The following is a 15,096-nucleotide window of genomic DNA, read 5'->3' as shown; positions in this document are numbered from 1 at the left end:
ATTTTTTTCCAAACAAATAGAAAAATATTGTGAAACTTTTTTTTCTTTTTACATTTATTAAATGGACAATATAAAAATTAAAATTGAAAACTGAAAACTCGATTTAAATATATATTAAAATATGAAATAAAAGAAAATTAAATCCAAAATAAGTTAAAAAATTCTTTGTATTAAATATAAAAAATAACTAAAATAACTAACCAATAAAATAACACATCTACGTCATTTTAATTGAATTTTTTTATATTAAATATAAGCAAACAATTAACTAATAAAACAATAATAAGAGATGGGCAAAAAATGAGTACTGGGATAGCGATGAAGAACCAAGACGGGTGGAAATCAACTGACCCAACATTCATCATTAATGCCTAGATGGATGTTATTTCAATCGTCTTGCACTGGCTGTGAGTAAATATAGGCCATGGATGGAATTCTGAAGTTCGGGAACTTCAGAATAGGGACGCCTTCGGCGTAAAAATGGGGACAAAACTTATTCGGGAACTGAGCATTGCAAAATTCCCCATTAGAAACAAATAAACTCACCAATTATGGGATCCACGGCTCCTTGGAGGCATTTGCTTTCAAAATCACTGGACTCCAACTCTCATCTCAGGCATGCAACCTACTTTCAGCTTGTAATGTACTGAACCCTTTTGCACACTATTCAATACCAATTGCATTCCAACCAATCTAGAGGATAAATATCAGTGCTAAGCCACATGTACTATGCTTTCCAATAATCTGATAATCCCAGAAAATCTCAGTGCGTGTCCTCCTGTTAATCACAATGTTGGGTAGAAATATAACGATGTGGGTGTTTATGTTTAGGCGACTGTCAGGCCCGATGGAAGACCAGCCAATAGAACAGTGGTTTTCAGGTACAATCCAGTTTACATTGTTTCCATATCTCGCTTTTGGATGCATCGAATTGTTGGGTTTACTGCATCTTATTGTATGCGTCTTTATTTAGAATGGGTATGGAAGATCTGAAATTTTTACTTTTTGCAGAGGGTTTATGGAAGGCACCAATAAACTTCAAGTTACTACGGATTCCCGCACTCACAAGGTCTTTTAGATGTAACGCTTCTTGCATGTGTTTTTCAGGTGTATTTAATTTGCTGTTGTAAGATCGTTTTCCAAACAAGTTGTTAAAGCAACTATGCAATTAGGTTATCTTTATTAACAAATGGTTGCTCTTAGTCCATCCTTTTTGCTATTAAAATTTTGATGGAAATTAATACATCATTGACCTGTTTGAAACTTATGACATTGTTCAGCTATTTACAATATAAATTTTTAAAACGCTTGTTTATATAATTAGAATTCCGGGGCTGATTATAAATCCATATCGATGTAGTTTGTATGTTTAAGGACGACGAGCAGTAATAGCGGTTTGCAATTAGTTCTGTTGGTAATTGAAGCGCCATTTTTGCAGGTTGAAGAGATTCGTCAATGTCCTTATGGGGAGGTATGTTATTTCTGCAGTCCTCTTGCGCCATAATTTTAGTTTTGCATTTCTTCTTTTGTGGGGTGTTAAATACAAGAATCTTGTTTTGCTACATAGCAAGCCAAATACGTATCTGGATAGCAGGCCGCTCTTTGGCATTCCTTATATTACAATATTTCCCTCAAGTCGATATTACTCCCATTTTATGATGCTGCCATTGGGTTGGAGATTTTTCAAATTCAACTGCTCTACCACATCCATGGCCATATCTATTGATAAGTAGCTCCTCTGCTACATTCACCAAGCTGCATTAATACAGAGATCACTTAACACACGTCCATCAAGCTGGATAACTGATATACCACTTAGCATTGAGGGTTGTCTGCCAGGTTCAAAACCTGAGACCAGTTAATAAGTGCCTCATCTTAGAACTAAATAACAACCAAAGTATGACGTAGACTACAAGCTTGGAATCAGCTTTGTATTTGGAACTTTCTGCTAAGATATAACAGCTATACCATCGCCTTCATACATTTTGAGATGCTGGATTGGGCTGCCGCATGAAGTCTATTGTCATCTCTCTTGCACATGATTGCAAAAATTCACGAGAAATACAAACATATCCTCTAAGTCCTTAATTGGTGTTAGCTGAGCAAGTCTTTCTTTGTAGGTGGTTCCAATTGTTACAAAATCTTTAAAAAATTTGTTGAGCGTATAGTTGTATAAGCTGTGTAATAGTTACTACAGTTTTGTTTATGTCATCTACATTCATTCCAGAGGAGCTGAATAACATCTCAATGTGACAATATGTCATTTTTGGTTTGTAGGTGTGTTGGTATTTTACTGATTCTTGGGAGCAGTTTCGTATACAAGTGAAACTTGATATCATTGATGAAACAGACATTGAACCCATGAGGCTTTTGGTAAGAATCTTGTCTTGTTGTTGTAACCTTGCTTGGACCCTGCAAAAAATTGTGTGACCTCCTGAACTATTTATATGAAAAGAAGAGTTGTGGGGAAACACACTGGATGTTGAAAGTTGTTTCAGCATCTCATTTTTGAGCTTTTGTGAATTCATTTGCATTGCTCATGTGACATATGCTGTAAAGTTCAGTTGAGCTGGTCCTACTTATTATTCTTAGTTCTATTCAGACAAAACCAAAAAATCAGAATTTTGACTATTGTGTTCAGTGGCTCTCTAAGTTTCCACAGTTCATCATAATTGTGCCTTTCATTACTGGATGTTGTTGTTGTGATTTATTGCAAGTGCAATAAACTGAGTTCCTGAAATTGCTGAGTCAAGGCTTGTAATATTAAGCTCTAATACCGTCCTTTGAATACATTTTTACTTTTTTAAATGGTCCCTCATCAATGAAACATCATTTCCTCTTCGTGCCTGTTGTTAGATTACTGATGTACATTCTATCAGGCCAACTGTTCTATCTGCATTTCCTTGAATTTAATCAATTTTTCCTTGCACTTTTGCAGATGAGAGAGAGAGCTTGGTTTGCTAGCTCCCCAAGGTCAAGATTACAATTTCTGGGGCCTCAGCCTGCCTTACCTGTGCTACACACTGAAGCAGAAACAAAATATTCACTGGATCCGTCTGCAGGGCCAGTTGGAACATTTTGTCTGCTAACATTAGATCCAGAGCAGGTGCTTTCTTCTTCCTCTGCTATTTTCTTGTGTAGGAAGATTATATAAAGCTTGTGCATGGATTTTTACGAACGAATGAAATCATAAGGAGCCACCCTACAAAGTCTTGAACATCTTAGAACAAATCTCAGTTATTTGTAAATCTTCATAGTCTATGTTTGCATGCTAATTATTTTCCAAATCTACTGTTGTACTAAAAAACAGCATTTAAATATGTGATGTCCCTTTCCTAATTTGCTCTAGAATCACAATTGCAACAAATTAGGGCTAGGGCTACATCTTACCACGTAATTAAATATTGTGATCTTGGATTCGAATCCTGCAATCATAACATGAACATTGCATACAAATATATATCTATTAAATGATTAGGGTTAGATAAGATCAACATTGTAATCATATACTATCATTATGCAAGCATATTGATTTGGAGGAAGAAACATAATAAGTTTGCCTGAAGCCATTTTTCCATTAAGCCCCAGAGTGGATGTATCCATAGTGGTTTAATTGTACCTACTTTCCCCATCAATATCTCATTCTCTCCTAGAGACCATGCCGCCTTGTAGAACTGGGCTGAGGCTCTAAGGGGGTTTATTGGTCCTATGTAAGTCCCCTCTTGGCCTCCTTACATTATGCAAGTGCTCTCTTGGCCTCCTAACATAACCCACTTCACCCTCTTCTTACATCTCAGACCCTCCCTACAAGGTGGGTTGCAGGTAGCTAGGCATACCTTATATTGTATTATACTTAAGCATTATCTATTATGCATATTGCAGCATGGATCTCTCTCTCTCTCTCTCTCTCTCTCTCTCTCTCTCTCTCTATATATATATATATATATATATATATATATATATATATATATATATATATATATATATATATCAGTATGCCGATCTGCAGATAAAATTCTTGGGATAAGTGCTGATCAATCTTGTGAATCACCTTTTGGGTGCTGCTGCTGACTCGCTTTTATACTTGTTTGAAGATGTGATGCTCCTATTGTGGCCTCCTTCCTTTAATATCTTATTAGCCTTTTGAGGGGTGAAAACTCGTGGAAGAGACATACATCTTCAAATTAATTATTTGTGCCTTTTCGATCACACTCCTTCAAACTTGTTAGTAATTTAATTATTATTCTTTATCACTTGGATCTTTATTATCATCGATCTCTGTTTTTGGATAATTAGTCTTGTGTTTTATTGCACTAAGTCCTGATTGCTGTTTTACTTGTATTAACAGATTGTTGCTTAAAATCAGCTCATCCTTCATTTTCTTGTTTAACACTTATTGTCCCCTCTGTTGGTGATAAAAGCCTACCCTTGATGTGGGGGAATGACTGTTACCAACTTTCATATGAGTTGAGTCACCACTTTAAATTGTTGCCTTTGAGAATAATATATTATTTGCCAAGTTGATCTCCCTTGGATCTTCTCAAAAGAAACCTTCTTTCCTTTATATCTTCCAATCTAAGAGAGGCACACCTTTTCGTAATGTTTGCCCTTCTGCAATAGTCACAATCTTTCACAATTACCACCCTTTGCGATGCAGCGAGAATCCAAGGGTACCCCTACTGGAGGTAATCTGGATCCTTGCAAATAACCACACAGTGGAAATACAACACAAATGCAAGATCTGATACGAAATCAAAACACTTTATTCATAAATCAATTGTTTACATGTAATATGTCCAATTGTAAGGCCTTCTGGGTTAGGGCCAAATACAATAGCAATTACAAAACAGTTCTGCAAGATCCCTCAAGATCCAACCCAATCCAAATCCTAGCTAGTCCAAATCCACACTCTGGTAGAAAAACTCCAAGGAAATCTGAATTGGTGCTCACAAGCCCACCAAGCAATCTCCTGGTTCGCCAAGTCTCAGCTACTAGCCCTTCTCAAAATTCGCTCCTACACTTAATCCTCTTGTCCAAGCTGGATGAATCTAATAATCTTTGCCTTAAGACTCCACAAAACACCCCTACTTATACCCAACTAAGCCACATGTTGGCCTAGCCCATTACAAATTAAAATAAACCCTCACATTAAATGCCCATGCAAGCCACAAGTCAGCTGCAACACAAATTAAATACCTATACACAAATTAATGCCAAAAGTCAGCCCATAGGCAACTCGGTTACAGTAGAGACCAAGACCAAACCGAGTGTCAGAGAAACCACACCGAGTGTTAGCATCACCACAAAAATAACCGAGCTCCCTTCATTGATCGAGCACCAGCATGTGCCAAGTCCTGGAGAAGCAACCGAGCCCCTTCATTGACTGAGCTACTTGGTCAATACAACAACCAAGCATAACCGAGCCCTGTAGTATGAATTGAGCTCCTAGTGTACGTCAAGTACCATAAGCATCACCGAATACCTTCTTTAACCAATTCACTCGGTTAATACAGCAACTACCAACTACTCAGTTTTAACCAAGTACCACCTCTTCACTGACCGAGTCCTCCAACTCCAAAGCCAAAATACCCCAACATGCAGGATTGCTAGCCAACCAAGGATGCTCCTGCATCAGTCTGAAAGAGTCACAATTCTTTCATCATTTCTTCCCTTTGAGAGAGTCACTTCCTCATTTCCTTGTCTTTTCTTTCTTCTTCCATAAATCCTTAATTCCTATATTTTCTTCTTGCAGATCAAAACTATCTTACCTTTCAGACCCTCACAAATGGACACTGCTGTTGGTGTTGGATATAATATAATCATTAATTATTCCTTTTACTCTTTTTATTGTTTATTATCCAAATTCCCAAACTTGCAAATCTCCAAATGAGTTGGTCTTCCTTCTTGTATCTTTGATTCTTTGTGCTTGCAGGGGTCACAACTCTCCAAGACGTATCATTTGACCTTTTATTAAACCTAATTTAATTTGTAATATTATTATATTCTTATTTATTTATTTATTTACATTTACATTTTATTATTATTAATTAAATTTTATTTTAGAGAGGGACATTGCAAATACGTTGTTACCAACTAAACAAAAATGTATTAGGAAGGAAGATTCCAATTTGTATAGAGGATTAAATGTTTTAACTAGGATTGCTTTTGGAGTGAATTTATTCCTTTTACTCTTTTTCTGGTTTATTATCCAAATTCCCAAACTTGCTGATCTCCAAATGAGTTGGTCTTCCTTCTTATATCTTTGATTCTTTGTGCTTGCAGGGGTCACAACTCTTCAAGAAATATCTCTTGACCTTTTATTAAACCTAATTTAATTTGTAATATTATTATATTCTTATTTATTTATTTATTTACATTTTAATTTTATTATTATTAATTAAATTTTATTTTAGAGAGGGACATTGCAAATACGTTGTTACAAACTAAACAAAAATGTATTAGGAAGGAAGATTCCAATTTGTATAGAGGATTAAACGTTTTAACTAGGATTGCTTTTGGAGTGAATGTGTTCCACTTGATATGAGACCAAGATATCTTTAAGTATACCCCATTCATGTGTTGAACACCCATTAGATGCTAAAGGAGGAGGTGAATCAGCATAAACCAAAATCTTACTTAAGTAATCAACTATCTTGAATATTACCCTCACAACACATTAAGAAAATAATGAACCAAAATAACCACATATCAACACTGAGAAATGTTTATACATGGAAAACCCAAACTAGGAAAAACCACAGTGAGTGCTTGCTCACAGAGATAAATCACTGATATATATATAATCTGATTACAAGAATGGTAGGAGCTCACTGCTCCGGACTTGCAACCAAAGGCTTAGTGCCAATACAACACCAAATATAGATAGGAGCTCACTGCTTTAGACTTGCAAAAAAGGCTCAATGCAAAAGTATTAAGATACAGAAAAGAAGCTGTGCACCCAAGACTTGCTGTCCTAGGGACAAGGTTCTTTTGACTCTCCAAGGTAGATAAAGAAAAATTCTCCTAATAATGCAACTGTCTTGCATAACTTTGTCAACCTCAAAACATTGTTTCTGCCTTTACTTCTCTGATGCAGTCACAAAATAGCAACCTCATAAATTGAACTCTGCTCTTCCAAAACTCTGCTTGTAGATCTTCACTGTCTTGCTTACAACATACTTGACTTTTTGCCAAAGCACACACTATACTTATATACAAGATAGGTTATTGGAATCACAACAAGGTCAACCGTGCCAGTGTAATGGGCACCCCTGAATGTCCCAAAACTAAACCAAATTGCTGAAAGGAATTATGTCAAACAGTTTGCATTCAACTTCTTAAAACCCCTTATAACTCTGGAAATCAAACGTTTATTTGTTTGTTGTGTTTCGTGCATGGAATTGGTATCATACAACATAAACAAGAAAGAAACTACAACAATATGCAAAGTGGAAATGAACTGCTGCTAATAAAATGTTATTTTCAGAATTCATAAAACCAAATACATGGCAGATTTATCAACTCACTAATTACTTCAGCAATATTGTCATAATACTCCAGCCCATGCTTACAAACTTGCTGCTACAATACTTTGTCCTCCAATCAGTCCACTACCTTCATAATACCATTCCCTCCAAGCGGCATAAGCGTCGGACAAGTAGTGAAGAAGATATGAGCAAAATATCAAATCTGCCTGTAGCCGGAAATGCAACTAAACTGCCTAATAATGAAGCCAATAAGAAAGAATTTCAAAGGCCAAACCCCAAGGGAATGACGTCTAGAATGTTACAAGAGAGGATAGACGTCCTCAAATGCCAAGAACAAAGCTGCAACTCACACACTAATTTCTTCTCATATTCAACCTGTCTAATGAAGCTACAAATGCTTCCTTTTATTCTATTCCCACGGGTCCGTTCAACTCATATGGGCAATGTGGGATAAAGATGTGTAATATAAAACATATATTAAAATACCCCTTATGTCTCCCTTGGGTACACATCACCATAAAATAAATATTAAAGTAACACTTTAATATTTTACAATTAAATTAGACGTTACTTTAATAAAACTTCAGGTATTAAAATGTATTAGCAATCGGACTCCGAATAATGCGAGTGATAGCTCATCGGAAAGCTCTCACCGAGGAGTATCGAATCCAATCACCAAAATTGACCTGCACTGTGTCCTGCCGACTTACTAAAAATAGTAAGTATGCCTGAAACTGAGTAAATCAACTTCGTTTTGGCCCAAACTGGAAATGACTAGGCCAAAACACTCCAAGATCCCATTAAACCCTTCGTTAGCCCTCGGGACCATGTAGAACAAGGCTAACGCACACACACTTGGTCAACTGCTAAAATGGGGACATTACAGTCCGCCCCCCTTGAAATTGCTTGTCCTCAAGCAATCTCAGTCCAGCCTGCTGAATAACCTGCTCACTCTCCCATGTAGAATCTTCCTCCGACAGATCTTTCCATCTGACCAAATACTCCTTCACTATCCTATTTCTAAGCTTCCTCTCTGGTATCCAGAATAGCCTCAGGTACTAACACAAGCTTCCCCTCCTCATCCAAAGGGGGTAAAACTACAGAAGGCACTACACTCTGACCAATGGCTTTCTTAAGCCTAGACACATGAAACACATTGTGCACTCGATTGCCCTCTGGAAGCTCAAGCTCATAGGCGACTTTGCCCACTTTGCGAATCACCCTGTAGGGACCATAAAATCTAGGTTTCAACTTTTTAGCTCCGCTCTTCTTGAGCGATGACTGTCTATATGGTTGTAGCCTCAAGTAAACCATATCCCCTACCTCGAAACTGCGCTCTATTCGGTGCTGATCAGCATACAATTTTTGTTGATTCTGGGCCTGTTGTATATTCTCTTTGAGCACTTTCAGGATGTCCTGACTATCCTGCAATAAGTTTTTGGCTTTGGGCACTCTACTGTCCCCCAAAACTAAATCCATGAAGCTAGGTGCTTCATAACCATAGAGTGCCATGAAAGGAGTCATCTTGATGGACATATGATAAGTGGTGTTATAACAATACTCTCCCATATGCAACTATCTGATCCAAGCCTTTTGTTGTGTAGTTACATAGTTCCTCAAATATCCTTCCACCCATTTATTCACAATCTCTGTTTGCCCATATGTTTGCGGATGATAACTAGTGCTAGGTGTAAGATCTGTACCACACAACCTAAACAACTCTTGCAAAAAAACACTCATAAACTTACTATCCCGGTCGCTGACAATGAATCTGGGCAACCCATGTAACCTGAATATCTCTTTAAAGAAAAGATCTGCCGCCTGTGCTGCTGTGTAAGTGGACGGAATAGCAATGAAGTGAGCAAACTTCGTCAAGCGGTCCACCACCACATAGATGCAATCCCTTCCCTGCACTCGTGGTAAACCAGTGATGAAGTCCATCGAAATACTTTCCCATTTCCTATCAGGAATGGGCAAGGGCTGTAATAAACCTGCAGGAAATGTGTGTTCTCCCTTATTCTGTTGACAAACCACACACTCCCTGACATACCTCTGAACATCATCCTTGAGCCCTTTCCATGAAAACCGCTCTCGGATCTGCCTGTAGGTCTTGAAGACCCCCGGATGTCGAGCTGTGGGTGCATCATGAAATGCCTTCAGTATCGCCTCTCTCAAATGTGATGACAGAATCAAATAAACCCTGTCTTGAACTCTGATCAATCCATCTATCACCTCATAGCGATCATCCTGTATGGTACCTGAAATCAATCCAGAAGCCCAAGCATCTCCGACATACTCTTCTATAATCCGATCTCTCCAATCTCCTGAAATCTCTGCCAGAGCACATAAGTGAGGTCTCCGAGATAAGGCATCAGCCACCACATTTTTCTTACCTTTGACAAACTCTATGTCAAAGTCATAAGCCTGCAATTTAGTCACCCATTTTTGTTGCCGGTCATTAAGATCACGCTGGCTCATGAAGTATTTAATACTGTTGTGATCAGTCTTGATCACAAAACGTCCACCTACCAAATATGATCGAAATTTGGCCAATGCATGCATTATGGCCAACATCTCCCGGTCATAGACAGAATAACTTTTCTCAACTCCTCGGAGCTTCCTACTCTCGAATGCAATGGGATGCTTCTCCTGCATCAATACTGCTCCAATCCCATCACCTGATGCATCACAATGAAGCTCAAAAGGCTTCGTGAAATCCGGTAGAGCTAGAACTGGACATGAAGACATTACCTGCTTGAAATGCTCAAAACACCTCTGTGCTGCCCCTGTCCACACGAAGGCTCCTTTCCTGGTAAGATTTGTCAAGGGTGTAGCAATCTGTGAGAATCCCTTAACAAACCTCCTATAAAAACCACATAAACCAAAGAATCCCTTAAGCTGTGTAAGGTTTGTGGGAGTAGGCCATTCTACAATAGCTCTAATCTTTTCGGGATCAACCCGAACGCCATCTGCACTAATGATATGCCCCAGGTAAAGGAGCTCAGTCATGCCAAACTCACATTTAGATTCCTTGGCATACAATGACTCTCTCTCTAGAATAGATAACACCTCCTCTAGATGATGTAAGTGCTCCTCCCAGGTCTTACTGAAGACCAAGATGTCATCAAAGAAGATCAAGACAAATCTCCTCAGCTGCTTCCTGAATACCTGGTTCATACAACTTTGAAATGTAGCAAGTGCATTGGTTAGACCAAATGGCATAACCATGAACTCAAAGTGGCCATAGTGACATCGGAAGGCTGTTTTCTCAATGTCCTTTGCTCTCATCTTGATCTGATGGTATCCGGATCGCAAATCAATTTTGGTGAAGAAGCATGCCCCATGCAACTCATCAATCAGCTCATCAATCCTAGGAATGGGATACCTGTTTTTAATTGTTTTCTTATTCAGTGCCCTGTAATCGATGCACATGCGCATCGTCCCATCTTTCTTCTTTACCAATACTACTGCTGAAGCAAAAGGGCTCTTACTGGGCCTGATATGCCCCATCTCCAACAAATCCTTAATCGCCTTCTCTATCTCATCCTTGTGTTTCTTAGGATGACGATAGGGAGTAATCATAACTGGTTTGGCTCCCTCCTCAAGCTCAATAACATGTTCCATCCCTCTGTCAGGAGGAACCCCATGAGGAATATCGCTAAATACTTTAGCGTGTCTATCAAGTATCTTCTGGACATCTAGTGGATGACTCTTTTCTTGTGGCTCTGGTGAAGTTGGCATAATGTGGCACTCTGCCGCCCACTCTATGTCATCATGACGAAAAAGTCTCTGCATTCTCCTCAAGGACACTACTCTGCAACCTCCATCTGAAAGTCCTCTAAGTACCACAGTTCTGCCCTCATGCTGGAATCTCATCTCCAATTTCGCTAGATTGAGTGTGAACTCAACTAGTGAAGCCATCCATGTCATGCCGAGGATGACATCATAATCTCCCATGTCCACAACATAGAACTCATCCTCCAACTCGTAGCCATCTTCAAACCTGATGCGAAGATTAGATATCTTCCGAGTGCATAATAACTTATCACCGTTAGCCACCATGACTCTAAACCCATCATGCTCCTCTGTCTGTAACCCTCTCCTGGCTACCAACTGTGCATCTATGAAGTTATGTGTAGCCCCAGTGTCAATAAGAGATATCACTTTCTGCCCTTGGATAGTACCCCTGACCTTAAATGTGATTGCCTTTTGGGCCCCTGTCAAGCGTGCCAACGTTCTATCATCCTTAGGAATGTTGCTCTCCTCTATAGTGTTACCCTCATCTGAATCGGAGTGCTGATTCTCCCCTTTTGACTCTGACTCTTCTGCTGAAAAATACTCCATTTGATTTGCCTTAGCCTTGAGAGAACATTTATGAGATAAGTCCCAAGGCTCTCTACAATGGAAGCACAGCTTCTTCTTTCGAAGTTCATTCAAGGTTTCATTGTCTAGTCCTTTTGATCCTTCTTTGGGTTTGCTATACTCTTTCTGAAATGATTTTTTGTCTTTGTCCTTGCGGTAGGAAGAATCTGTTGAATGGTTTTTTCCTTTGTATACCGAAGGGGCTAAATCTCGTGCCTTTTTAGTTGCTTCAGCTAACGTGAGTGGATCATGTCCCTTCACCCAACCTCGTAATGGATCAGCAAGACCATCACAAAATAACACCACCAATCTCCTAGGAGAGATATCAGTAACAAGTATAGACAAGCGCTGAAACTCGGCAATGTAAGCATCCACAGAACCTGACTGTTTTAACTGTGCTAGCTCCTTGAAATGTAACTCGGGATCCTTAGTGTCAAATCTCCCAATCAATGTTTCGGTGAATTCCTCATAGGATGTAATCTGATTATGCCCCAAAGTCACCATGCCATGATGCCACCATTCATGTGCAACGCCATCCAAGTGCATAGCCGCATACTTGATAGCCTCTTCCTCAGGCATAGGATTTAGCTGCAAGTATGTATCTACCTTCTGCACCCAAGCTCGTGCAGTCATCTTCCCTGAAGCATCATAATAAGGTAAAGAAAGTTTTCCAACTTTCTTCCTTAGCTCAAAGTTTTGATTCCTCCCTCCTGCTTTAGGCATGTGTCTCATCCTCAAGTCCATATAATCTCTAAGAGAAATATCCGCCTGAAACTCTGGTCCACTAGCCTCCCAGTCCCTCCTGAACTGATCCTGTAACTCGGTAATTTGCGGTTCGTTTACTGGTTGAACCGGATCTCTGGGTGGAAAAATGGGTAGAAGAGGTCTCGAGCTCGCAGTCCGTGCTGGGCGTGCAACGTGTCTAAAGTTATTAGCCTCATTCCCATTGTTGCCGTGTCCATTATTACCATTAATGTTATTCTCAGGACCATTGTTGTTGCCTTGGCCTTCATGGTTATTGTTTCCCCCGTTGTTATTGTTTCTCTCGTTATTGTTTCTGTTGTTGGCATCACCTGGATTAATATTGACACCCATCTGTCTAGCCATGAGCTGCAACATCATGTCCATTCGCCTATTCTGCTCCTGCTGCATACGTTGCCCCTGCTCTAATGTATCCAGTAACTGTCGGAACAGTACCTCCCCCTGATCTGGACCAGCATTTCTGCCTCCGCCTAATCCTGTATTCCTGTCATCTCGATCACCCATATTATTGTCCTGATCACAGAATATCTCCTCTGTGTCTGTATGGTTGAATTCAATGTCCCCCTGCACGGATGTACTAGATTGTTTGCTTTGCAAGTCTGAAATCCTATTTTGTCTTGCTCTGGTATCACGGAAATTATAAGACCCTTGTCGCATGCTCAAACATAAATGCTTAGCCTGTGTTTTTTACTTACTTTTTCCCTCTATCCGGCTGTTCCAAATTCCCTATAAGACCTCCACAGGATGGCAGGACTTATAGCTCTGATACCACTGTAATGGGCACCCCTGAATGTCCCAAAACTAAACCAAATTGCTGAAAGGAATTATGTCAAACAGTTTGCATTCAACTTCTTAAAACCCCTTATAACTCTGGAAATCAAACGTTTATTTGTTTGTTGTGTTTCGTGCATGGAATTGGTATCATACAACATAAACAAGAAAGAAACTACAACAATATGCAAAGTGGAAATGAACTGCTGCTAATAAAATGTTATTTTCAGAATTCATAAAACCAAATACATGGCAGATTTATCAACTCACTAATTACTTCAGGAATATTGTCATAATACTCCAGCCCATGCTTACGAACTTGCTGCTACAATACTTTGTCCTCCAATTAGTCCACTACCTACATAATACCATTCCCTCCAAGCAGCATAAGCGTCGGACAAATAGTGAAGAAGATATGAGCAAAATATCAAATCTGCCTGTAGCCGGAAATGCAACTAAACTGCCTGATAATGAAGCCAATAAGAAAGAATTCCAAAGGCCAAACCCCAAGGGAATGACGTCTAGAATGTTACAAGAGAGGATAGACGTCCTCAAATGCCAAGAACAAAGCTGCAACTCACACACCAATTTCTTCTCATATTCAACCTGTCTAATGAAGCTACAAATGCTTCCTTTTATTTTATTCCCACGGGTCCGTTCAACTCATATGGGCAATGTGGGATAAAGATTTGTAATATAAAACATATATTAAAATACCCCTTATGTCTCCCTTGGGTACACATCACCATAAAATAAATATTAAAGTAACACTTTAATATTTTACAATTAAATTAGACGTTACTTTAATAAAACTTCAGGCATTAAAATGTATTAGCAATCGGACTCCGAATAATGCGAGTGATAGCTCATCGGAAAGCTCTCACCGAGGAGTATCGAATCCAATCACCAAAATTGACCTGCACTGTGTCCTGCCGACTTACTAAAAATAGTAAGTATGCCTGAAACTAAGTAAATCAACTTCGTTTTGGCCCAAACTGGAAATGACTAGGCCAAAACACTCCAAGATCCCATTAAACCCTTCGTTAGCCCTCGGGACCATGTAGAACAAGGCTAACGCACACACACTTGGTCAATTGCTAAAATGGGGACATTACAGCCAGAAACAAATTCAATTATGGCTCTATGCGAAGAGTATTCAGACCAAAACATAGGTCACACATAACATGAACCCATTCAGATAATAGATGAATATTAAGTGCAATACTTGGAGCAAAAACATCAAGAATGACCCACTCTAGGAGAGAGGGGACAGTGAACTCATTACACATAACCCAATACCAGATCTGCAATTATTGGAACAACTTCCACAAGTATCTCAAACATGTATCATCACATTGTCAAAAGAGCCACATCACTTGCCAGCTGTATCCGGGGTACCACACACCATGGTGAAATCCAAACATCATGTCAGAAGCCATCACCAACAAATATTTGGACAAAAACACAAATTAAGCGTAACTACATCACTTGGTAACACTATTTTTGGAGATCACTAGGAAACAACATAACCAAGACCAAAAACTGAAAACAATACAGATCACAGCTACACATCCAATATAGTTCACATTTGCCCATCTTCAACCTTTATTTCGAAGCAGAAACCTTTTGGAAAACACAGCTGAACAACTGTCATGTTCAGCTGTATATCCCTGTAACTGAATCATTGACTTCCAGACCCAAGAATACAACACTA

General features: G+C 39.1%; 1 protein-coding gene across 5 annotated transcripts in view; it reads left to right on the top strand.

The window, feature by feature from the left end:
- The first annotated feature begins 305 nt into the window (after positions 1-305).
- The window catches only part of LOC149531905 (Pyridoxamine 5'-phosphate oxidase family protein), a 40,063-nt gene continuing 25,272 nt past the window's right edge, over positions 306-15,096 (top strand). Inside the window, exons 1-6 of one of the 5 annotated variants that reach the window (XM_089809301.1) lie at positions 308-638; positions 832-881; positions 1,012-1,069; positions 1,439-1,471; positions 2,278-2,373; positions 2,939-3,106. In XM_089809301.1, coding sequence (XP_089665427.1) covers positions 552-638; positions 832-881; positions 1,012-1,069; positions 1,439-1,471; positions 2,278-2,373; positions 2,939-3,106 — 492 coding nt within the window. In that variant the 5' untranslated portion in view covers positions 308-551. Of the gene's footprint in view, positions 639-831; positions 882-1,011; positions 1,070-1,438; positions 1,472-2,277; positions 2,374-2,938; positions 3,107-15,096 lie in introns of all 5 variants that reach the window. The other 4 variants (XM_089809303.1, XM_089809300.1, XM_089809304.1 and 1 more) reach the window with 4 other exon arrangements.

Source organism: Cupressus sempervirens, chromosome 11 (genome assembly GCF_028749045.1).
Source record: "Cupressus sempervirens isolate cs-2001-9-10 chromosome 11, ASM2874904v1, whole genome shotgun sequence".
Taxonomy (NCBI): Eukaryota; Viridiplantae; Streptophyta; class Pinopsida; order Cupressales; family Cupressaceae; genus Cupressus; species Cupressus sempervirens.
This window is presented reverse-complemented; position numbering and strand designations above follow the sequence as displayed.